The sequence below is a fragment of the Salmo salar genome, chromosome 20, assembly GCF_965601325.2.
Source record: "Salmo salar chromosome 20, fSalSal1, whole genome shotgun sequence".
NCBI classification, from domain to species: domain Eukaryota; kingdom Metazoa; phylum Chordata; class Actinopteri; order Salmoniformes; family Salmonidae; genus Salmo; species Salmo salar.
Window position 1 is genome coordinate 50,836,604 of NC_138310.1, and position 25,124 is coordinate 50,861,727.

Consider the following 25,124-nt stretch of genomic DNA (forward strand, 5'->3'; position numbering starts at 1 on the left):
CACTACATGACTAGGTATCCCCTTTCCCTTTACATCAGTAGGGCTCACATACGGTCTCTCGAGTATTGCTATTTAATCATCATTATGTGAATTGCCTTTTCAGGAAATGGAGTCGATGGGAGCTGTCCGGCTGGATTTGAGAGGATCAACGGCACCCAGTGTGTTGGTGAGTTCCATCTGTAGAATGATGGTGGTCGTCTACAATCTTAGAAAAACGGGTTCCAAAAGGGTTCTTTGGGTGTTCCCATACCTTTTTGGTTCCATGTAGAAATCTTTTGGGTTCCATGTTGAACCCTCTGTGGAAAGGGTTCTACCTGGAACTCAAAAGGGTTCTACCTGGAACCAAATAGGGTTCTTCAAAGGGTTCTACTATGGGGACAGCCTTCACCCTTTTAGGTTCTAAATAGCACTTTTTATTGTAAGTGTACTATCTCAGTACGTTTGATCTCTTTGTGTCTGGAACAGAACTAACCGGAAGAGATGTTTGTTGAAATGTTACAACATTTTGTTTGACAGTATTTATTTTAAAACAAATACCAGGTCAAATAGGTGTCAAAAAGAGGAGCATTGCAATGGTCCATCTTCACAATATGGCCTCTCTCATTTGATGTTTTGAGTGGATTAATGTACAATATCACTTCATCAAGTCAGCAGCTGTCTTCTTAGCTTGTCATATTCCATATAGACTCAGCTCACCTACACACACATAGAAAAGCACTTTGAAGCAGCTCATTATTCAACCCAGTCTTGTCACTTGGCCCAGAGATCTAGCGCTGAATAGTCTGAGACGATAAACTCTGAAACCACGAGCCATGCCTTGATTATCTGCCGCTATGGAAGGGCCGCTTCATCCGTCTCTGTAGAGCCTGATAAGATATGAGAGGGATAGGAGAAAACAGAGCACCCATCTCCCCTGATGGTAACAAGCAAATGCTATCATGCTGGCTATGACTCATTCAGGCCCGTTCAAAAACATGGGATGGCACTCAGATGGGAAATACCAATGTGGTTGCGCTCATTCGTGGTGAATCTGCTATTTATCTGAGAGGGGCACATACCCAAAGGCAGGTCACAGTGACACCATGCCACTTATCCGTATGATCAAATGCACGTACTGTAGTTTTAGTTGACCCACCTGTTCATGAATTGCATATTGTAAAAACATCACCTGTGATTCTTTAGAATAGGATTGGGGATACTGGGATTATACATGCACATTAGTTAGCAGCTGAAATAAATGGGGAGAAAAAAACTACATTGATCTGTAAGTTAAATTCTATAACATAAAGGAGCATATTCACCTCACTAACATGCCTCAATGGATATACGTATTACTGTTATTTGGCAGGAGGAACTTTTTCATTCCTGCATCTATATGGAAACATTTAACGTAATTCAAATGGATTAGGTGCTGACAGGTGATGATGCAAACCATATATGCAATGTTGCCTTTGAATGTCTATTTGTAGCAAGAAGGTCTACAGTGAATTGGGAATGAGTTCAGTTCACTCCTATTACCAAACAGTTCAGTTCACTGCTATTACCCAACAGATGCAGTGTAAGTTAGGCCAGACGGTTGTATAACCTGACTGCTGGAAAACCATTTCTCCAGGAAAAGCATGGAGCCAGATTGTATGAGATGTAATGACAACACCAGGGCCCTGATGCATCGCTCACTCAATCTCCCTAACTCCCTGAGAGTCACACCTTGTGTTATAAGCTGCTACGATATTGATGAGGACAGGTTGGATAAACAGCGATATGTTTATGTTATGGTTTTCTTTTACACTCACGTTGGATGTAGCCAGACTTTTTAGTGTTTCCAAGATTATGATTTCAGGTTGGGGATAGTTCTTCCAAGTTCTCAGTTAAACCCTACAGTTTACAAAGTGTATTTGTTTCACAGGGAATGAACTCTAAGCACAAATGTTTGTCATGTCTAGCCATCCTCATTGGCTTTCAAGTCAGTCACTGTTAATATCCCCAGAATATGAATGTCCTCTGTGACCAGGGCCTCCCCTGCAAGTACAGTATACAGTCTGTCACTCAGTCAGTCAAGGTTCAGCTCTCACTATCAGTGGGGAGCCCTATTATCTCCCCGGAAGATGTACCCTCTTCAGGAAGAGGGTACATGACAGTTTCCTGTCTGTGGATCCTGTGGATGGATGGATGGATGGATGGGGTTAGTGAATAGGGATGTGACCCTGGTGTTTCCCTTCCTAGATGTTAATGAGTGTTTGCAGCCAGGCTTCTGTGAGAACGGGAACTGTTTGAACACTCGGGGGAGCTACAGTTGTGTCTGCAGGCAAGGATACATACTGGACGCCTCTCACGGGATCTGTATCTGTAAGTAGCCTACAGGGCGCTCCGCTCGAAGGAGAGGAAGGGAATACTGTGCTCGCTGTGCCGCGGGGTCTGGAATGAGCAGGAATAACGCATGGCTAAGGTTCTATGGAGCTGAACTGTACAAATCACTATACACACAACCTCACATACAAAAACATGTTGAGTAAAGAGACCAGGTTTAAAAAAAAAATAATAATAATAATTTAATATCATTTCCTGCAATTCTACACATTTTGCCATGGCTTATGCCGTGTTTTATGCTATCCTAGTGTCTCAAGCATTATAACAAAATCAATGGGGCCCCCATGTCATGACATTTTTGGGGAATTTTAGATTCTCCCCGACTGTCTAGTTTTTATTTTGGTGATTGTTAGCTCTCAAAGATGATATTATAAAAAAGATATACAGTACCAGTCAGAAGTTTGCACATACCTACTCATTCAGGGGTTATTCTTTATTTGTACTATTTTCTACATTGTAGAATGATAGTGAAGACATCAAAACTATGAAATAACACATATGGAATCATATAGTAACCAGAAAAGTGTTAAACAAATATATTTTCAATTATTCAAAGTAGCCTTCCTTTGCCTTGACAGCTTTGCACACTCTTGGCATTCTCTCAACCAGCTTCATGAGGAATGCTTTTCCAACAGTCTTGAAGGAGTTCCCACATATGCTGAGCACTTGTTGGCTGCTTTTCCTTTACTCTGCGGTCCATTTCATCCCAAACCAACTCAATTGGGTTGAGGTTGGGTGATTGTGGAGGCCAGGTCATCTGATGCAGCACTCATCACTCTCCTTGGTCAAATAGCCTAGAGGCGTGTTGGGTCATTGTCCTGTTGAAAACAAATGATAGTCCCACTAAGTGCAAACCAGATGGGATGGCGTATCGCTGTAGAATGCTATGGTAGCCATGCTGGTTAAGTGTGCCCTGAATTCTAAATAAATCACAGACGGTGTCACCAGCAAAGCACCATCACACCACCTCCTTCATGCTTCACGGTGGGAACCACACATGCAAAGAGTATCCTTTCACTTACTCTGCGTCTCACAAAGACAAGACAGTTGGAACCAAAAATCTCAAATTTGGACTCATCAGATCAAAAGACAGATTTCCACCGGTCTAATGTCCATTGCTCGTGTTTCTTGGCCCAAGCAGGTCTCTTCTTCTTCTAATTGGTGTCCTTTAGTAGTGGTTTCTTTGCAGCAATTTGACCATGACGGCCTGATTCACGCAGTCTCCTCTGAATAGTTGATGTTGAGATGTGTCTGTTACTTTAACTCTGTGAAGCATTTATTTGGGCTGCAATTTCTGAGGCTGGTAACTAATGAACTTATCTTCTGCAGCAGAGGTAACTGTGGGTCTTCCTTTCCTCTGGCGGTCCTCATGAGAGCCAGTTTCACCATAGCGCTTCATGGATTTTGCAACTGTTCTTGAAGAAACTTTAAAAGTTCTTGCAGTTTTCTGGATTGACTGACCTTCCTGTCTTAAAGTACTGATGGACTGTCATTTCTCTTTGCTTATTTGAGCTGTTCTTGCCATATTATGGACTTGGTCTTTTACCAGATAGGACTATCTTCTGTATACCAACCCTACCATGTCACAACACAACTGATTGGCTCAAACGTATTAAGAAGGATCTTTTAACAAGGCACACCTGTTTATTGAAATGCATTCCAGGTGACTACCTCATGAAGCTGGTTGAGAGAATGCCAAGAGTGTTCAAAGCTGTCATCAAGGCAAAGGGTTGCTACTTGCAGGAATCTCAAAAATAGAAAATATATTTCGATTTTTTTAACACTTTTTTTGGTTACTACATGATTCCATATTTGTTATTTCATAGTTTTGATGTCTTCACTATTATTCTACGATGTAGAAAATAGTAAAAATAACAAAAAAAAATTGACTGGTACTATATATAGCTTCATTATCATTTCTACATACTTTATATATGGTTTTAGTCATTTGAGTTTACACTGAAAATGTTGTAGTTACCGAAAATCATTTTCTATCTTTTGGAGTGGCGGCAACGATTTAGCAGCTAAATGAATATAGGGGAAACACTCTGTAGGACAGTAGACTACCTCATGCAATAAATACTTCCATTATCTTTATTCATGCTCTGATCCCAAAAATGAGTTCAAATTTCACACGCTTTTAGATTGAACAATATTCAGTAATTCTTTACATTAACTGTGCTGTATTATATCATACATTACACATCTAAACGCACATCATAAACATGACATTACAGTGCCTGAAGTTCTGTGACACTTGGCCTGCTTATTCTAACCGGCATTTTACGATGGTCAGTGCTTCTGAAATGCTGGTTGGCCTGTGACCCCTGTGTGTTGCCTTTGGATCTGACGCAGTTTGTGTCTGCTTGTCTGTGGGCTCCCTCTCTATCCAGTCCGCCCCAGCACTTTGCTCTAACTGCTGGAAGCTGTCTGTTTTGTGTGCGTCGTTGACTCTGAGCGGACATCTTTAAATAATGTGTTGCCAAAATGTTCATGGGAATGCTTTGAGCTTTTCTGTTTTCTTGCTCTCTGAATCGATGTTTTAACAGTGATTTATTTCTGACGTTTCTTCTTTTTTTCTGACGTCAGGTAGTTCTGCAACTCATTGTCTGTCTTCAGTTGAATATTTCTGTGTTTCTTAACCCGACTAAAGCAACAGAATGCCTACTGTTTTCTAAGCTAAGATCAAGTACCAGAAGTACCAGAGAATTGTGACACAAAAAGCAAAGACGAAGAGTACACCATCATTATATTTCAAGATAGCTTGCCAATCAACAATCAGCATGTGTTGGGCCTGCATGTTGGGTTTGGTGTATTATTTTGCTTGAGGCCTTTTTGGAAATGAAGCTGTTTCTGTATGGCTATAATAAACGCTATCTTCTCTCTACCATTCACCCATTGGCATGTCCTCACCCTGTCCTCCTCCTTGCAGCCCATAAGGTGATCTCGGAGGATAAAAACCAGTGCTATCGTATCCTGAACTCTGGCTCTGGCCCTGGTAGCTGCTCCGTGCCTATCCTTAGGAACATCACCAAGCAGATCTGCTGCTGCAGCCGCGTGGGCAAGGCCTGGGGCAAGAACTGTGAGAGGTGTCCCTACTTTGGATCAGGTGAGCATCCCTATTCTGATTCAAACCTCCACATCATACTGGACCGGCATTGGATAATCATAATGCAGCTAATGACCAGTGTTAACATTTGCCTATGTCACAGTATGTACATTGATCAAAAATACAAACACAACATGTAAAGTGTTGGTGCCATGTTTCATGAGCTGAAATAAAAGATCCCAGAAATTGTCCATACTCACAAAAAGCTTATTTCTCTCAAATGTTGTGCACAAATGTGTTTACATACCTGTTAGTGAGCATTTCTCCTTTGCCAAGATAATCCATCTACCTGACAGGTGTGATATATCAAGAAGCTGATTAAATAGCATGATCATTACACAGGTGCCTTGTGTTTGGGGGCTATAAAAGGCCACTCTAAAATGTGCCGTTTTGTCACACAACACAATGCCACAGATGTCTCATGTTTTGAGGGAGTGTGTAATTGGCATGCTGACTGCAGGAATGTGCACCAGAGCTGTTGCCAGATAATTGAATGTTAATTTCTTTACCATAAGCCGCCTCCAACGTTGATCTAGAAAATTTGGCAGTACGTCCAACAGGCCTCACAACTGCAGACCACGTGTATGGTGTCATGTGGGCGAGCGGTTTGCTGATGTCAACGTGCCCCATGGTGGCGGTGGGGTTATGGTATGGGCAGGCATAAGCTATGGACGACGAACACAATTGCATTTTATCGATGGCAATTTAAATACACAGAGATACCGTGACGAGATCCTGATGCCCATTGTCGTGCCATTCATCTGCTCTCATCACCTCATGTTTCAGCATGATAATACACGGCCTCATGTTGCTGGAAGCTGAAAATGTCCGTTCTTCCATGGCCTGCATACTCACCAGACATGTCACCCATTGAGCATGTTTGGGATGCTCTGGATCATTGTGTACGACAGAGTGTTCCAATTCCTGCCAATATACAGCAATTTCACACAGCCATTGAAGAGGAGTGGGACAACATTCCACAGGCCACAGTTCTATGCGAAGGAGATGTGTCGCGCTGTATGAGGCAAATGGTGGTCACACCAGATACTGACTGGTTTTCTCTGTCCAGTGTATGTGTTATTTTGCCCATCTTAATCATTTCTTTTTATTGGCCAGTCTGAGATGTGGCTTTTTCTTTGCAACTCTGCCTTGAAGGCCAGCATCCCGGAGTCGCCTCTTCACTGTAGACATTGAGACTGGTGTTTTGCGGGTACTATTTCATTAAGCTGCCAGTTGAGGACTTGTGAGGTGTCTGTTTCTCAAACTAGACACTAATGTACTTCTCCTCTTGCTCAGTTGTGCACTGGGGCCTCCCACTCCTCTTTCTATTCTGGTTAGAGCCAGTTAGCGCTGTTCTGTGAAGGGAGTAGCACACAGCGTTGTACGTGATCTTCAGTTTCTTGGCAATTCCTCTCATGGAATAGCCTTCATTTCTCAGAACAAGACAAGACTGACGAGTTTCAGAAGAAAGTTCTTTGTTTCTGGCCATTTTCAGCCTGTAATCGATCCCACAAATGCTGATGCTCCAGATACTCCACTAGTCTAAAGAAGCGCGACTCATCAGTGAAGAGCACTTTTTGCCAGTCCTGTCTGGTCCAGAGACGGTAGGTTTGTGCCCATAGGCAATGTTGTTGCCGGTGATGTCTGGTGAGGACCTGCCTTACAACAGGCCTACAAGCCCTCAGTCCAGCCTCTCCCAGCCTATTGCGGACAGTCTGAGCACTGATGGAGGGATTGTGCGTTTCTTGTGTAACTCGGGCCGTTGTTGTTGCCATCCTGTACCTGTCTCGCAGGTGTGATGTTTGGATGTACTGATCCTGTGCAGGTGTTGTTACACATGGTCTGCCACTACGAGGATGATCAGCTGTCCGTCCTGTCTCCCTGTAGCGCTGTCTTAGGTGTCTCACAGTACGGACGTTGCAATTTATTGCCCTGGACACATCTGCAGTCCTCATGCCTCCTTGCAGCATGCCTAAGGCACGTTCACGCAGATGAGCAGGGACCCTTGGTGTTTTTCATAGTCAGTAGAAAGGCCTCTTTTAGTGTCCTAAGTTTTCATAATTGTGAACTTAATTGCCTACCGTCTGTAAGCTGTTAGTGTCTTAATGACCATTCCACAGGTGCATGTTCATTAATTGTTTGTTGTGTGTGTGTGTGTGTGTGTGTGTGTGTGTGTGTGTGTGTGTGTGTGTGTGTGTGTGTGTGTGTGTGTGTGTGTGTGTGTGTGTGTGTGTGTGTGTGTGTGTGTGTGTGTGTGTGTGTGTGTGTATGAAACATACTAACTAATTCAATCCTGCTTGTGGCGTTCTCTGTTTGCTCCTGAAAGTTGCTTTCAAGGAGATCTGCCCAGCAGGGCCTGGCTACCACTACTCTGCCTCTGTCATCCAGTTCAACCAGAGGTTGCTGGAGCAGCACGGGACTGGAGGTCCCCCTGTCATATCCCAGAGCACGGGACAGAACAGGCCACAACAACCAGCCAGTAGTGGTGCACAGACTCCCCAAACTAGTCACCAACAATCTTCAGGCTCTCTCACTCCCCAAACCAGGCCTCAACAACCAGGTATCACTACTCTGCTCACCACTCAGACCAGACCCCATCAGCCAGCAGCCAGTGGAGGCTCCCTGTCCTCCCAGGGCAGACCACACATCCCAGCCAGCTCTGTTACAGCAGGACCCACCCGGGTGGTGACAGGTGAGTAGACAGTAGCCCCTAGCAACCTCAAGGAGATTCCTCAATGTACAGTGTATATAAAGAGCTTCATTCCAAAACGCAATATATACATTTTCAGAAATGTTTGTAAATTGACATTAATTAAAACCACATCTTATGAAAGAGATCTAGGATTTTTTTATTTTATCATGACATGGGCTAGTGAAAAGGAAGACATGATATATATATTGTAAGGTTTATATATTGTAAGGTAATTTTATTTTAGAGAGACAAATTATCATGCTTTGTGGCAAAACGCTATATATCCGCCCCAACCAACAGAACGCCAATAGAAAAAGTGTCCAGATTGGGTTTTAAACAGTTACATGTAATAAAGTATGGATACGTAAATAAATAAATATACAAATTATCTATTTGTTTAAACTAAATTGTGCAAATATCATAGTCAATTTGTATTCAGAGGGTGAACAGTGTAGTGTATACTATGTGAGTTTTCTTTTTGGACATTTAAGCAACTTTTGGAGCAATTGTATTGTGGTTTTACAGGTTTTTTCATTAGGATAAATCAAGGAAAGATTTTAGAGTGTGATTATATACACTTTAGGGAAAGATTTAAGGAATAATAATGACAATGAAACTCTGTCGCAATTCTTTGCAAGGCTGGATTGATTCTTATTGTTGGAGTGACACAGCACGCTGTTAGCGGCCTCCGTATGTTTGCAGCCTGTAGTCTATTATTGTTTCCCGTTGCTGGATCTAACTCTCTAAACACATGTCTCTGGATATAGCACATTTTGGTATGAAACGATACAGATATCGCATTTTGCAACCAAAAAAACACATTCTAAAGCACATATAAAGTAAATGTTTTTAAAGTATGAGAACTGCCATAATTCATACACATAGAAAAAATGCAAATATGAAACATTTGCATTTATCGCGTTTTGGAATCAAACCCTTCATATACTCTTGTCATTTCCACAGAGCAACATCAACTATTGAGACAGAATTAGAAAGTTTAAAGTTTGATGTTTGTGTCCAGAAGGCTGTGAGAAAGACAATTCATATCAAGCTGCCTCTTCTCAACAAGCGGAAGCTCTAATGTGTCTAGACATTCTCAGTAAATGTTTAGGTGCGGTTTTGGTTTCTCCAGCTCGGCCCCCCACTCAGACCCAATGGCCTCCAGTTGACCGACGGCCAGTATCTCCAGTGAGACCCGCCCAGCCCCTCCCATCTCTGGTCACCCCCCGCCCACCCATCCCCAGGCCAGGTACCGTAAATCGTACACCACAACACCACAGCCACAAAGTGTTTCATCTTGATACAGTAATGGCTCCAAGATTAGGTAAACTGCAGATAAACGCTGGTTCAACTTTCTGGCCTCTCACACTGCCAACTCCATGTCATTCCCTGTTAGAACTCTTAACTATGGTACTCCACACCTGACTCAAGAACAAAGAAGCATATAGTTTGGAGTCTGTACTGTGGAGTGAGAAAAGCTCAAAGTTCTCCATTGAAGTATGACAACTGGTCTTCCTGTGTCCGTTCTGCTCACATTTTATGTGACAGCACTTGAAAGCATGAGTTCACATTTAGAATGGAACAGATTAATGAGTGCTTAAGAATCACGGGTAGATGGAGTTGAATTCTCTGATAGCGTCGATTTTTACTGGCGGTTTTATCCACCTTCAAAGACATCAGATGTGTTTCTGGCTCTGGCCTTTTCTGGCTCCACTAGAGTACTTAGCTGACTCTGTCCCACACACGCATGCACACACACACCTCCACTTCAACGTCAACAAAGCAAAGGAGATGATCGTGGATTTCAGGAAACAGCAGAGGGAGCACCCCCCTATCCACATCGACGGGACAGCAGTGGAGAAGGTGGAAAGTTTTAAGTTCCTCGGCGTACACATCACGGACAATCTGAAATGGTCTACCCACACAGACAGTGTGGTGAAGAAGGCGCAACAGCACCTCTTCAACCTCAGGAGGCTGAAGAAATTTGGCTTGTCACCTAAAACCCTCACACACTTTTACAGATGCACAATTGAGAGCATCCTGTTGAGTTGCATCACGGAAACTGCACCGCCCACAACCGCAAGGCTCTCCAGAGGGTGGTACGGTCTACACAACGTATCACCGGGGGCAAACTACCTGCCCTCCAGGACACCTACAGCACCCAATGTCACAGGAAGGCCAAAAAGATCATCAAGGACAACAACCACCCGAGCCACAGCCTGTTCACCCCACTACCATACAGAAGGCGAGGTCAGTACAGGTGCATCAAAGCTGGGACCGAGAGACTGAAAAACAGCTTCTATCTCAAGGCCATCAGACTGTTAAACAGCCATCACTAACACAGAGAAGCTGCTGCCACTTTAATACATGGATCACTAGTCACTTTAATAATGCCACTTTAATAATGTTTATATATCTAACATTACTCATCTCATATGTATATACTGTATTTTATATAATCTATTGCATCTTGCCTATGCCGCTCTGTCATTGCTCATCCATATATTTATATGTAAATATTCTTATTCCTTTACTTAGATTTGTGTGTATTAGGTAGTTGTTGTGTAATTATTAGATTATATGTTAGATATTGCTGCACTGTCGGAACTAGAAGCACAAGCATTTCGCTACACTCGCAATATCATCTGCTAACCAATTGTATGTGACCAATAAAAATTGGATTTTGATTTCACACACACACACACACACACACACACACACACACACACACAGCTCAACTTCAAAACTTCAGTCGATTAAAAAGCGTTTTACATTCTTTAATGCACTTCTTTGCAATACAAAGAGGGATTCAAAGAGGGAGTACCCTCACGCAGGAACTCTGGCTCAGATATAAGCCGTAAACAGATGGGTACAATGCTCTGTTTTGTCGCAAAACGTTTGCCTAATGTTAGCCAACTGCTCACCACCGGACTGTTAGTTTATCACATGTTGGCAGGTTTGAATCTCAAGGAGGGGCCGTCAAAGAGCTGCTAACTATTTTTCTCGTGAGGGAGGTGACAGTTTTGTGCTGTAACCTGGAATTTAACATTGTTATGCCCACAGCCTTGAATCTGCCCCATAACAAATGAGTTCTGAGACTATAAATCCTCATTAATGGTCCCTAAGAAATATATGAGCTGCACTCTTAGAAAAAAAAAAAGTGCCATTTCGAACCTTAAAGGGTTGTCCCCATAAGAGAACCCTTTAAAGGACCTTTTTTGGTTCTGGGTAAAACCCTTTCCATAGAGGGTTCTACATGGAACCCAAAATAGTTCTACCTTGAACTAAAAAGGGTTCTATGGGGACAGCCGAAGAACCCTTTTGGAACCCTTTTTTTCAAAGAGTGTGGAATGGGATGAGTGTATGTCAGAGCTTCGTTGTTCAGCTCTCCAATGTAAACAGAGATCAGGCAGCCAGATGAGGTCAGAACCTCCTCACACCATTCGCTGTGGCATCCCCTCTTCCCTCTCACAACCTCAGGCGGCTGATATGGATGAGATGACTACTAAGATCACACTTTGGAATCGTTTTTGAAACGGTGACAGACAAGCTAACTAAATGTGTGTGTTTGTGTGTGCGTGCGTATCTGATTGGGCATCCAGTGCGGGTTGTGTGTGAGACCATGCCCCAGGTGTGTGGACAGGGCCGTTGTGTGGACCAGCCCGGAGGGAGACATACCTGCATCTGTAACGAGGGATACCAACTCAACGCTCAGCAGACTCGGTGTCAAGGTGAATGTCGTTTTGTTAGGGCACTGTTGCTAGTTGCACTATTTAGCTACTATTGGGAAGCATCAAACACACATACACACCTCAATGTTGGCTATTCCTGATGCTGTACTGGGCCTCAGCTGTATTTATAGTGTGCGGTCATTGAACATGTGCTAGTCATTATGGATGAGTCAGTTTCAGGCTGGTTACAGTACCACAAGCATCTCACTGCAATCCCCTCCCCTGAGGGGCCGCTTGATTACAACCTGTAGGGTTGGTCAGGCTCCTCTTGACCTCTTTAACCCCACTCATTCCCCCTTTCCTTTCAGACATAGACGAGTGTAGGGCGTCTCCCCCGCCCTGCGGCAGCGGCCGCTGCCAGAACATAGAAGGGGGCTACAGGTGCAGCTGCCCCTCTGGATACCTGCCAGGACCCCAGGGCACCAGCTGTATAGGTACAGCCCCACTGTACACACCACTCACACACACACACGGTCGCTGGCCACGGCAGCTGTGCACTGGATGTTTATTCAGACAACAGCTACTCTGTATTGTTGGGTATAGAGAGAGACCTTCTGGCATCCCCCTGGAATGCCTTGTGATCTACTTGGAGGTCAAGGGTTAGGAAATGGGGTCTGGTACTCTGGTCAGTGTTCTCTGAGAGTCCCTCGTGTTATTGTTTTCTTCTCATCTGGATCTCTAGATGTCAATGAGTGCCTCCAGACCCCCAGTCCCTGTTCTGTTGGGGAGTGTGACAATACACCAGGCGGCTACAGGTGTGTGTGTCCTGCTGGCTTCAGAGCCAACTTCCAACAGACGCAGTGTCAAGGTAAGAGGGGACGCGTACTCAACATAGTATTCCAACATCAGCAGTCAATAAGTATTATTTTCATGATCGTGATTGTTATAAGGAATGTTATGTCGATTGTGATAGCTGTACAGTAGTCCTTGTGATCATTCTAGAAGAAAATAGACACAACTGTTAACTGTCAAGTCTTTGAGTAAAGGACAAACTTTTTTGGTGGCACAGATATTGACGAGTGTCGTCAGGTTTCGAACCCCTGTAACAACGGCCGCTGTGAGAATAGCCCTGGTAGCTTCAAATGTGTCTGCCGCACTGGGTACAAGCTAGAGGGCAACACATGTAAAGGTAAGGAAGCTATCTCTGCATCTATTCAACATTATTTCACTACTGAAGGTACTGTCCTGTATATGTTGCCATCTTCACTCACCATCGATTGTGTGATGTTTGTGAAATGATACTATTTGTCAGTTGGACATATTAAACTTCCTGTCTATCATTCTCTCTTTCCCCAGATGTGGATGAGTGTGAGGACCCCTTGAGGTGTCCTGTTCAGGCCTGTGTCAACTCTCCAGGATCATACAAGTGTGTGTCTTGCCAGCCAGGCTTTGGCCTGCTCAACGAACAATGCTCAGGTAACACTCCTTGTCCTGAAGCAGTCATACACAAAACCAAATAATAAGCTTTCACTAACGGTCTGTGTCGCCCCCTGTTGTAGATGTTGACGAGTGCCGTCAGACCCCCAGCCTTTGCACCAATGGTCGTTGTGAGAACACTCCTGGGAGCTACAGGTGTGTTTGCCACACAGGATACAAACTACAAGGCGAGACCTGCACAGGTACCAGCGATGACTCCACCCAATGTATTTACCTACATTCCGTCTTTTTGAACCTGTCAGCGAAAGGAACTTTCGATCTATGGATCATAAAATTCTGCCCATCTATTAATGTTCTGGCTCTTATCTGTTTCAGATGTGGATGAGTGTGAGGACCCTTTGAGGTGTCCTGGTCAGGCCTGTGTCAACGCTCAGGGTTCTTACAACTGTGTGTCCTGCAAGCCAGGCTTCAGCATGATCAATGGACAATGCTCAGGTAAAATCCCATTGCCTCTGTGTGTTCTGGGGTATACCTGTGTGCCTGTGATTCTTTTCTTTCATCCGTCCATCCATCCATCCATTAGTACATCCATTTATAGTGCATTTGAAATTGGCAACTACCTTTTCAGCAATCTCCTCTCCTTTCCTACAGATATAGATGAGTGTCGTCAGACCCCCAGCCCGTGCACCACCGGTCACTGTGAGAACACCCAGGGAAGCTACAGCTGTGCGTGTCTCACTGGCTACAGACTACACGGTGATACCTGTACAGATGTGGATGAATGTGCAGACCTATCCCAGTGCCCTGGCCAGGAGTGTGTGAACTCCCTGGGCTCATACAAGTGTGTGTCCTGCAAGCCAGGCTTTGGGCTGGTCGACAGACACTGCACAGGTAGGACACAACATGGCCTTTGTCAACACTGATACATGTAGATCCGATCACTTACACAATAAGCCGTTTGTAAGCGTAAGTCTTATTTTTATTTTTTTTATCTTTCGTTCTTTTTTTTTCTTTTTTTTTGCAGATGTTGACGAGTGCCTCTACAGCCCCACTCCCTGTGCTAACGGCCGTTGCGAGAATACGGCTGGAAGCTACAAGTGTGCGTGCCGATCTGGCTTCAGGCTACAGGGCAACACCTGCGGAGGTGAGACCGCACGTTGAACAGACACATCACTTCAGCCGATAAAGAGCAGTCAAATGTGTGACTTTCTTTAGCACATCATCGAGTGAAACGCTACTAGATATGGCCTTTGTTCTGTCGACTTCATTAAGGGATTGTAAAGCATAACATCTGTTGGCTTCTCCAGATGTCGATGAGTGTGAGAACGCTCTGCAGTGTCCTGGTCAGGAGTGTATCAACTCTGAGGGCTCCTTCATATGTGTGGCCTGTAGCCCAGGCTTTGAGGCTGGAAACGGACAGTGTACAGGTGAACAACATTCTCAACCACACACACCCATTTCTATTCCATATTGATAATTGTATCAATACTGATGTTAATACTTTCACACAGATGTCGATGAGTGTCGCCAGACCTCCAACCTATGTGCCAATGGTCGCTGTGAAAACACCCCGGGTAGCTACCAGTGTGTTTGTCGCACCGGGTTCAAACTACAGGACAGCATCTGTATTGGTAAGGCTGCATGTGTCTGACTTTTACATGATGACTCATGCTCCATATCACTCTGTTAGATGTGTGACCTCCACTTGCTTCATTTTAGACATTGATGAATGTGAAGACCACTCTCAGTGTCCCGGGCAACGGTGTGTGAATTCTGAAGGCTCCTACAAGTGTATCGCCTGCAAAGCTGGCCACGTTATGCAAGATGGGTTATGCACAGGTAAGACTAGCTGTCTGTTAGGCAGTATATCAAGTAAAATCAAGGAATTCTGTCCATGTAGTCAACATGTTTTTTCAAGGTGTTTTGCTGCTCTCACACTTGCCTGCTGCATTTGTTTCTGGGAAGGAAGGCCATGGCTCTTTTACAGCCAAGGGGAGAAGGTGATTTGTAAACGGCGGCAGATTTCTGTCTAATAAGGAAACACGTTTTTAAAGAGATTAAATGAGTCAATGTTGAACTCTGCAGAATGTGACAGGAGATGCTTCTCACCAGACCAAAATTAGCGCCAAACTCTTTTTCACACACGCCTTCCACTTGAGATTGCGTTCCATTCATACTGCTTTATGGAATCGGACAATAACGTCACTAACACTATTGGTGTTATTGGTGATGCAGCTTGACTAAGACAGTCACCATAGTAAAGTTTGCTGCAGAATCGAGCTGTTTCAACAGCTGTTTATATAAACTGCACAGAGCAATGTGACCGGGAAATTTTTCATCATCCTACAGTAGGTGATGAGTGAGCAAAGGGGGTTGGTCACCCATTGGCCCTCTAGTCCCAGTTCCACACTGCAGACAGCACTCTCTGCATTCCTCTCCTCTTCTCTCCTCACTTCACCCTTGCTGGCTTCTGTTACTTCTCTTACTCACTTCCACGCAGTTTTTTGTCCCGTGGGACACACAAATCATCAGCCATAGTATCGTTTCAGGACACCGTATTCCATCCCATCAGGGTGCATTGCTTCTACCAACAACAACAACAAAACGAGACCACATTAAAAATGCATATGAATGTACTGTTTCAGCTGTGATATGAGAAGTCTGGCTCTTGGACTGGGCCGATGTGAACCAATAGAGTCTGCAACAGATGTCTAGACTTCAAAGGGGATAGCGTGTAAATCAGAAACACCTTAGGAATGGATGTAACACTTGGAAATGGATGGATGTCTCCTTGGCGAGGTTTCACTGTCAAAAGGTTATATCCATAAGGGACAGAATCAATTGGTGCTGTGTTGATTTAAGAGAAACCACTTGAATGCTGTTTAACCCCTTTTAGGGGGGACAGAAAGACCTATACATGAAGCAGAGGTGTGTGTGTGTGTGCGTGCCAGTACCAATGAGCATCCCCCCCCTCTCCCTTCCTCAGATGTGGATGACTGCCAGAGCCCTGACACCTGTGGTGCAACGAGGCTGTGCGTGAACACGGACGGCTCCTACCGCTGTGACTGTCAGCCAGGCTACAGAACCGCTGGCCCTGGACGCCAGTGTAGAGGTCAGTACCGACGACGGTGATGAGCGCCACAATGACGGTGACGTGCTTTGATAATGCTGCGCATCGCTGTTTCTTTTCTGTGTCATATTGTAGCGCGGGTTTGTCTTGCCTCTTCACAGACATCAATGAGTGTCTAGAGGGGGAGTACTGCTTCCCCAAGGGAGAGTGTGTGAACACAGAGGGCTCCTACCGCTGTGTGTGCTCCCAGGGATACACCACCAGCAGCAACGGAAGCTCCTGCCAGGGTGAGGCCTCTACGCCATCTCGTACACACACACACCTCGTACACACACACCTAAGTCCCACTGGCATTGCTGTAGGCTACTCTTAAACCTGCAGAATGGAGAAGTCTCTACTCATGACATAGACACAACACGTATGGGTTGTTTACTCTGCAATTTAAACTGCCCATTAACGTTGACAACTCTTAGCAGGGCTATACTAGTAATCACTTATAATTATAATCACTTCTACAAATAATCACTTATCGGTTACTTTACACAGATTATATTGCTCATAGCCTCTCACACAGTGAATGACATCAAATGAAACGACATGGGCACAACGTCATGATAAAGGATTGCTTAGCTTGGCGGTAGGCACAGCGGGGTTGTCTGTGGTGATGTAATGGCGTGTTGTCATTGCGGGTCCAGATGTGGATGAGTGTGCCAGGTCAGGCCCGGGGGCGTGCCAGGATGGCCGCTGTGTCAACACAGAGGGCTCCTACCAGTGCCAGTGCCAAGTGGGATTCACCACCAACCCAGAGAAGACAGCCTGTCTGGGTAACTCAACACCTCAACTACTCTGCACTGTTCATCATCCACCATAGACAGACCATTGAAAACGTGTGTTCCTTACGAAACCACGTGTCCCTTTATGTAACACGCACAGCTTTTGAGCCTATGGGGATGCTGAAGTGTGTGTGTGTGTGTGTGTGTGTGTGTGTGTGTGTGTGTGTGTGTGTGTGTGTGTGTGTGTGTGTGTGTGTGTGTGTGTGTGTGTGTGTGTGTGTGTGTGTGTGTGTCCCCGTGTGTGTGTGTGTGTGTGTGTGTGTGTGTGTGTGTGTGTGTGATCTCCCCCAGATGTAGATGAGTGCTCAGAGGAAGCAGTGTGTCGGTCACAACGTTGTGAGAACACCATTGGCTCCTACCGCTGTATCACCTCCTGTGAGCCGGGCTACCGGGTCACCCGCACCGGAGAGTGCGTCGGTCAGTTCCATCTCTTCATCATCCTCATCGACTTCATCCTTTACTAAGTCTAGTCCACATATAAGAATGTATTTTTTTTATTATTCTCTTATTTATTAATCCACTTAATTTATTATGCTAGTGAGAGGTCCACAGGAACTCAATCAATAGAGATTGAATGCCGTCCTCACTATACTGTCATACAGTTTAGCCATGATAGTTTGTGATCCCACAGATGTGGGATCCAGGCTGAGGGCGGGCCGTAAGGGATTGGTCGTCATGGCAGCTGTGTTTGATTGATGTGTTCGGGTTGGAGGCTTTCACCGCGCAGATGCTCAGTCACAAGACTGCCGTTCGCCTTTCCTTGCCAAGATATGCATCTGTAACACAGACAGACAGACACACACACACACATTGTGAAAAAGATCTAGGGATGTATCTCATTGCATTGTTTTCACCGAACTGTTGCTTTATACCTTTAAATAATTGAATCAAGTTTATCCTTCAAACTATAATGAAGACAGTGACCATGCTAGAGACCATATTTCAGATTCATATATTAGTGATGTCATCTCTCTCTCCACTTCTGTTTCTTCTTCTCTCTCACAGATATCAATGAGTGTGCCAATGAGACCGTATGCGGGGAGCATGCGTTCTGCCAGAACCTAATTGGAACATACCAGTGCATGTGTGACCAGGGCTACACAGCCACCAGCGATGGGAAGGGATGTGTGGGTACGTCTCAACACAGACGTTACCATTCTGCTGTCCTATCATCTGTCATTATCTTTGCTTGATTTAGCCTACATGGTTATACCTTTTCGGCCAATATTGTTCTTTCTCTCTCTCTCTCTCTCTCTCGCTCTCCTTTCTCTCTAACTCTCTCTCACACACTCTTTCTCTCTCTATCTCTCTCTCTCTCTCTCTCTATCTAGATGAAGACGAGTGTGAGACTATGCAGGGCGTGTGTGGCGCGGCGCGCTGTGAGAATGTGGATGGCTCCTTCATGTGTGAGTGTCCAGGAGAGGGGGAGGAGTTTGATACGCGCTCTGGACAGTGCCTCAGCACGCCCCGACCAGGTACTATACATGGTCCAACGCTATTGTGCTTTTTTCGAGAATTATCTAGATAAGCTTGTTTTTTACCGTACGAAAATATACATTTCTACTCCCTGATGGGAATAACACTTTCCCTGCTTCAAATGCCATCACAGTTTTATTGGCATTTAACATCAGTTTGTGCAACAAGTGCCCATTCAAACACCTTGGCGTTGCTGCCCCCTGCTGTTCATGAGGGAACGCTATATTGTCTTGGTGGTCAGCAACGCAGCCATAACCACACACACCTCAACCCTCAGACATCAATCATCCACGTGTCTCCCAGGTCGTCCAGCGTTCCCTGGTGGCTCCTCCTCTTCTTCGTCTTCCTCCACCACCGGTCTCGGCCCCCAGCGTTGGCCCGATGCGTCCCAGCTGCCCCCTGCCCGGCCTGGCGAGTTGAGGGAGTGTTACTACAACACCGAGGAGCAGAGCTCGTGCAGCGTGCTGGCCCGCAACACCACCCAGCAGGAGTGCTGCTGCACCGTGGGCCAGGGCTGGGGCATGGGCTGCCAGTATGACCCCTGCCCTCAGCTAGGCACAGGTAGGGACCAGTGATCAACGCTGATGTCAATATTATGTCTATTTTATGACTGTGTCTCACACAGGAGGTTGGTGGCACCTTAATTGGGGAGAACAGTCTCGTGGTAATGTCTGGAGCGGAATAAGTGGAATGGTATCAAATACATCAAACACATGGTTTCCATGTGTTTTATGCCATTCCGTTTGCTCCATGTCGGCCATTATGTATGTCTATGTATGTCTATGGTAGACTCCTGTAGTCACATCCACCTGTCAACCCACTCAGAAAAAGCTATCCCTGATGTCGTGAAGTGTTCCTCTTTGATATGTCTTGTTGTTGTTTCCTGTGGGTGCTGTTCAGCCGAGCACCAGGCGTTGTGCCCCAGCGGACGAGGATATGTGACTGGGCCAGGAGCGTTTAGCTACAAAGGTAACGACGGTCTCACATACACACACGGCAGGTAGCCTAGCGGTTAGAGCATTGGGCCGGTAACCCGAAAGGTTACTAGTTCAAGTCCCTGAGCCGACTAATTGAAAAATCTGTCGATCTGGCCTTGATGCGAAGCACTTAAACTCTAATTTCTCCAGAGTTGCTGTCAATAATGGCTGATTTTGACACACATGATTTGTAATCATGCTTGACCTGTACCTATAATCCAGGCCTTTCTCTCCTCTCACAGATGTGGATGAGTGTAAGCTGTTCCACCCTGAGGTGTGTAAGAGCGGTGTATGTGTCAACAACATCCCTGGCTACTCCTGCTACTGCACCAGTGGCTACTACTACGATAACGTGTTTCTGGAGTGCATCGGTTAGCGGCCTTTCTTTATCAGTGATATTGGGCTGTTTTGACCCAGACTTTAGAATTTGTGATTGAACTTAATGGATGTACATAATGGGTAGGTTCCTAAAATCTCATCTCTCTCTCTCTCTCCTGGTAGATGTTGATGAGTGTGAGGCAGAGGAGGACAGCTGTCCAGGGGGAATCTGCGTCAACACTTTAGGCTCACACTTCTGTACCTGCGAGCTTCCTCTTGTGTTGGACGACACTCAGCGCAGCTGTGTCAATTCCACTGGCCTCGCCGTGGGTAAGACTACACACATTGGGAGATGGGATTCCCCAATCACTCTCACCTTATGAGTCCACACTACTCAAATGTCACTTATTAGCTCAAGCTGTGAGATCTCTCTTACCGTCTCTGTTTTTCATCTCTCTCTCCTCCTTTTCCCCATCTATCGTTCCCTTGTTTTTTCCATCTTCCTTTGCCTCTCTTTATCCATCTTCCTTTTTATTCATCTATCTGTCTCTCTTTTTCATCTCACCCTTCCCCTCCTAATTCCTGTCTTCTCCCTACTGTCTCCAGATGAGAACCTATCGTTCTGCTGGCAGTATGTCACAGCAGACCTGGTGTGTCAGAGCCCCCTGTTGGGCGGACAGGTCACCTTCACTGAGTGCTGCTGTCTGTATGGAGAGGGCTGGGGACTGCAGTGTGCTCTGTGTCCTGCCAGAGACTCAGGTACTACTGGACTGACCGCACACTCACTGATGCGCTACTACGGCCACGCTGAATGTGGATGAGTATTTACATTGAACAATCCACTGTGTTACCATTTTTGTCATAAGATGGAAGCAAAATGGCGCCCTGTGTTGCGAAACAGTGTTGTGTTTATGGGCATGTTTAAAGTTTGGGGAAGTGTCATTTTTGGTCTACGCCTCTTTTCCTTCTCTCCCTCTGTCAGAGGACTATGAGGCTCGCTGTAACGTCTTCCTGAGGCCCCCAGGGTTTCCTCCCCCCTTCCCTGACCGCTACGGGCCGGACCCAGGGCCAGGACCCGGCAGAGGAGGAGAGGGTGGAGGAGTGGGGTATCGCGTGCCCTATGGACCGGACTCCTTCCCAGACCCCATCCCCCGCAGGCCTGAGTACCCCCAGCCTGACTATGACGACTACACACCACCAGGGGGCAGCAGGTCTGGCTTCAGAAGCAGAACGCCCAGCACCTTCAGCGTCCCAGATAGCCCATACAGACGGCCCTCAGGATACATGTAAAACACTGCCCTTTTCACCACAGTCACTCATTCACATATATCATGTAAGACGCAACATATTTTCTCGTCAAACATGTTGGATTTCTCCGTCCCAGTCCTGAGCAGTACTATGACGAGGACGACTACGGCCCGCCTGACGCTCCTCCGAGACCCCATTTCCGGACCCTCCCAGACCCTCGTTCTGAGCTTGCCTTTGGGGCCCGACCCCCTCCCCCCATCCGAGAGGGCCTCCCTCTGAGTCTGGCCCCCCTCCCGGACAGTGACCCCTACAGTGAGGAGGAGAGGCCAGAACCCTGGCGTGTGGGACCCCCTTTCCCTCCGTTCCCTGACAGACGGGGGTCAGGTGGTGGTGGTCCACGGAGAGTCTATGAGAGTAAGCCCTCTCTTAGTGTGCATTACTGGATTTACTGTTGTAACTGTAGCCCCTAGGGCTTTCAATAGGTCAAATTAGTAGTCTTGCTGGAAGGCACTACTATCATTTTGCAAATGCTGCTGCATTACCCAAAATATTTCACATTCATTTTAAGATGTGAACTTAAACTAGGCCCTGTGAAGAATGCGTGTTTGATTAGCTATCTGTTCATAGTTCTGACCATCTCCTCCTCTCCCTGCTCCAGGACGATATGAGCCGTATGCAGGCCTGAGCACAGAGGACTGTGGGATACTGCACGGCTGTGAGAACGGCAGGTGTATCCGGGTGGCGGAGGGATACACGTGTGACTGCTACGAGGGCTACGAGCTGGACATGACCTCCATGGCCTGCATTGGTAGGTATCCCTCACACAATCCACAAGACAAACCCTTCAACTATTTGCAATTGTCTATATGCAAAACTCCCTGCCTTTCACTTGTCCTTCGAACCTTATGCCTTTAAATCTATTCTCTTATTCTCAGATTGACATTTATGTTACAGTAAAATCTTTAGATTTACCAGTGCAATGGAAAACCTAGAAATGTCATAGATTTTGTATAGATTTACCGTTTTACACATCTACCAGAACATGCAGTGTATTCGGAAAGTATTCAGACCCCTTCACTTTTCCCACGTTTTGTTACATTACAGCCTTATTGTAAAATTGACCATTTTTCCAAAAAACCAAGCCGTGAGGTCGAACGAATTGTCTGTAGAGCTCCGAAGACAGGGTTGAGTGAAGAACAGATCTGGGGAAGGGTACCAAAAAATGTCTGCAGCATTGAAGGTCCCCAAGAACACAGTGGCCTCCATCATTCTTAAATGGAAGAAGTTTGGAACCACTAAGACTCTTCCTAGAGCTGGCCGCCCGTCCAAACTGAGCAATCAGGTGAGAAGGGCCTTGGGAAGAGAGGTGACCAAGAACCCGATGGTCACTGACAGAGCTCCAGAGTTCCTCTGTGGAGATGGGAGAACTTTCCAGAAGGACAACCGTCTCTGCAGCACTCCACCAATCAGGCCTTTATGGTAGCCTGGCCAGACGGAAGACACTCCTCAGTAAAAGGCACATGACAGCCTGCTTGGAGTTTGCCAAAAGGCACCTAAAGGACTCTGACCATGAGAAACAAGATTCTCTGGTCAGATGAAACCAAGATTGAACTCTTTGGCCTGAATGCCAAGCATCACTTCTGGAGGAAACTAGGCACCGCTCATCACCTGGCCAATACCATCCCTACAGTGAAGCATGGTGGATGCAGCATCATGCTGTGGGGATGTTTTTCAGTGGCAGCGACTGTGCGACTAGTCAGGATCGAGGGAAAGATGAACAGAGCAAAGTACAGAGAGATCCTTGATGAAAACCTGTTCCAGAGCGCTCAGGACCTCAGACTGGGGCGAAGGTTCACCTTCCAACAGGACAACGACCCTTCCAACAGGACAACGACCCTAAGCACACAGCCAAGACAACGGGACAAGTCTTTGAATGTCCTTGAGTGGCCCAGCCAGAGCCTGGACTTGAACCCAATCGAACATCCAACCTAACAGAGCTTGAGAGGATCTGCAGAGAAGAATGGGAGAAACTCTGCAAATACAGGTGTGCCAAGCTTGTAGCGTCATACCCAAGTAGACTCGAGGCTGTAATCACTGCCAAAGATGCTTCAACCAAGTACTGAGTAAAGGGTCTGAATACTTATGTAAATGTGATATTTCCTTATTTATCTATTTTTGGAGCAAAAATGTCTAAAAATAATGTGTTTGCTTTGTCATTATGGGGTATTTTGTGTAGATTGACAAGGGGGAGAAAAAAAACCAATATAATCAATTTTAGAATAAGGCTGTAACGTAACAGAATTTGGAAAAGTGAAGGGGTCTGAATAATTTCCGAATGCACTGTATACACATTTGGACGTTCACTGATTCACATGCTTGTGTTTTCAATTGTGTCTTTGTTCTGCTTCTATGCCCAGACATCAATGAATGTGAGGATCCTGACAACGCGTGTGTGAACGGCCAATGCATCGACACAGACGGCTCCTATCGCTGTGTGTGTCACCGAGGCTACGTCATGTCCCGTCGGCCCAACCGCTGTGTGGCGGCATGACACAGCTACTACTTTGAACATTGTCTTCCCCCACTCATCAGTCCTATCTGCTACTGGGGAAGTGTTCCCTCTGGCCTCTACTGTCTCTGTCAGGGGCTCACGAAAGTACCTGTCCATTTTCTGACCTGAGAGAAAAGCTGAGAGGGTTGTTCTCTGAAGAAAACGTCAACGTACTGACGTACAGTGTCTGAGATAGATTTGAGTCCATAGAACTCTGATATTAATACGGTTTGAGTTCTATACAGCACACACAACTCATTATACATACACATAAGCTCAACTAAGCACATACACTCGAGACTGCTATTTTAAAGCAGGTAAATAAATATGTCCTTTCCTTTGATGTTGAAATGCATAGTTGTGAAAAAGAGGTTAACGTACATTGTGCAGAACCCTAACGATAAGAACACGTATCTAAAGGTAGGATCCGGCCCATTGAGATTGCTCACTTTGAGCTCAATCATGATCAACACACTGTGTTCTGTGCCTAGACCTGAGGCAGACAGGAACCATTGAATTGGGCCAGTGTAGTCTCTAAGACAAAGATGACAAGCTACTGCTACAGACGAGCAGAGCCTTTGTCTAAGACAGAATCTCTGTCTGTGGATGTTTTGTTTAACGAACGCTCTCTTTAGCTGGAATGTACAGAAAACACAGCAACATCACGACATCGCTGAACCAAATGTCTCTTCCTCTAAAATGTCAGTGACTTGTATTCTCTCCACTTGTTGATTTTACAACTCCACTGATGTTTGTTTTATGATTGCTTCTTGTATTAATTTATGCTGTTTAAAGTGAAGTTGCTCTTTATGTAATGATAACTTTTATTATTTTATAGGAATGTATATGCGGATGAGGAAGCTACACATCACTGACGTGTCTGTACATTTACTTCTTTAAACTTTTGTAGACAATTTGGATTTTTTTTTTTTTTACATGAGAATCGAATGTACCTGAAAACTGATATAAGATAGTTGACTTTGTATTCACAATTTGAAATGTTTGTGTGATCAAAACACAATCAGTGATAAAATACCATGTACATATGTACAATTGAGAACTTTTTTACCAAATGGTATCTGTTTCAGTGAGTAGAACCTTCTCTGTAAATGTTCCTACTTCTTGATGTAGTTTACAAGCTGAAACAAACCCGAAAGCATTTCCACCTTTCAGCACCTAAAGATGTATAACACTATGCACTGTATTTGTGGATGACGTAGCTGTTGTGTACTTTTTACTCACAACTTTGTACATTTTTTTATTTGTTTCTGGTATTTGTTAATTGTTTTGTCAGTGATTTTTGTATCATTATTGCTATGAAAACTATTTGAAAATATATTTGCACACTTTCCATTCCAAGTGGCTTTTGGATCTC

The 25,124-nt window shown here is 45.3% G+C and overlaps 1 protein-coding gene across 2 annotated transcripts in view; it reads left to right on the forward strand.

Annotated features, from left to right (window-relative positions):
• The window catches only part of LOC106580734 (latent-transforming growth factor beta-binding protein 4), a 68,960-nt gene extending 43,852 nt beyond the window's left edge, over positions 1-25,108 (forward strand). Inside the window, exons 9-40 of one of the 2 annotated variants that reach the window (XM_014162079.3) lie at positions 104-166; positions 2,224-2,346; positions 5,300-5,476; positions 7,803-8,168; positions 9,301-9,417; positions 11,771-11,899; positions 12,208-12,333; positions 12,582-12,707; positions 12,909-13,028; positions 13,196-13,315; positions 13,399-13,518; positions 13,652-13,771; positions 13,928-14,167; positions 14,301-14,420; positions 14,584-14,703; positions 14,788-14,907; positions 14,996-15,115; positions 16,263-16,388; positions 16,508-16,633; positions 17,042-17,170; positions 17,471-17,596; positions 18,185-18,310; positions 18,511-18,654; positions 18,959-19,216; positions 19,556-19,624; positions 19,875-20,003; positions 20,134-20,280; positions 20,557-20,709; positions 20,933-21,236; positions 21,335-21,612; positions 21,857-22,006; positions 23,616-25,108. In XM_014162079.3, the coding sequence (XP_014017554.2) occupies positions 104-166; positions 2,224-2,346; positions 5,300-5,476; positions 7,803-8,168; positions 9,301-9,417; positions 11,771-11,899; positions 12,208-12,333; positions 12,582-12,707; positions 12,909-13,028; positions 13,196-13,315; positions 13,399-13,518; positions 13,652-13,771; positions 13,928-14,167; positions 14,301-14,420; positions 14,584-14,703; positions 14,788-14,907; positions 14,996-15,115; positions 16,263-16,388; positions 16,508-16,633; positions 17,042-17,170; positions 17,471-17,596; positions 18,185-18,310; positions 18,511-18,654; positions 18,959-19,216; positions 19,556-19,624; positions 19,875-20,003; positions 20,134-20,280; positions 20,557-20,709; positions 20,933-21,236; positions 21,335-21,612; positions 21,857-22,006; positions 23,616-23,749 (4,826 nt within the window). In that variant the 3' untranslated portion in view covers positions 23,750-25,108. The remainder of the gene's footprint in view (positions 1-103; positions 167-2,223; positions 2,347-5,299; positions 5,477-7,802; positions 8,169-9,300; positions 9,418-11,770; positions 11,900-12,207; positions 12,334-12,581; positions 12,708-12,908; positions 13,029-13,195; positions 13,316-13,398; positions 13,519-13,651; positions 13,772-13,927; positions 14,168-14,300; positions 14,421-14,583; positions 14,704-14,787; positions 14,908-14,995; positions 15,116-16,262; positions 16,389-16,507; positions 16,634-17,041; positions 17,171-17,470; positions 17,597-18,184; positions 18,311-18,510; positions 18,655-18,958; positions 19,217-19,555; positions 19,625-19,874; positions 20,004-20,133; positions 20,281-20,556; positions 20,710-20,932; positions 21,237-21,334; positions 21,613-21,856; positions 22,007-23,615) is intronic. The other variant, XM_014162080.3, reaches the window with a different exon arrangement.
• Positions 25,109-25,124: the final 16 nt, after the last annotated feature.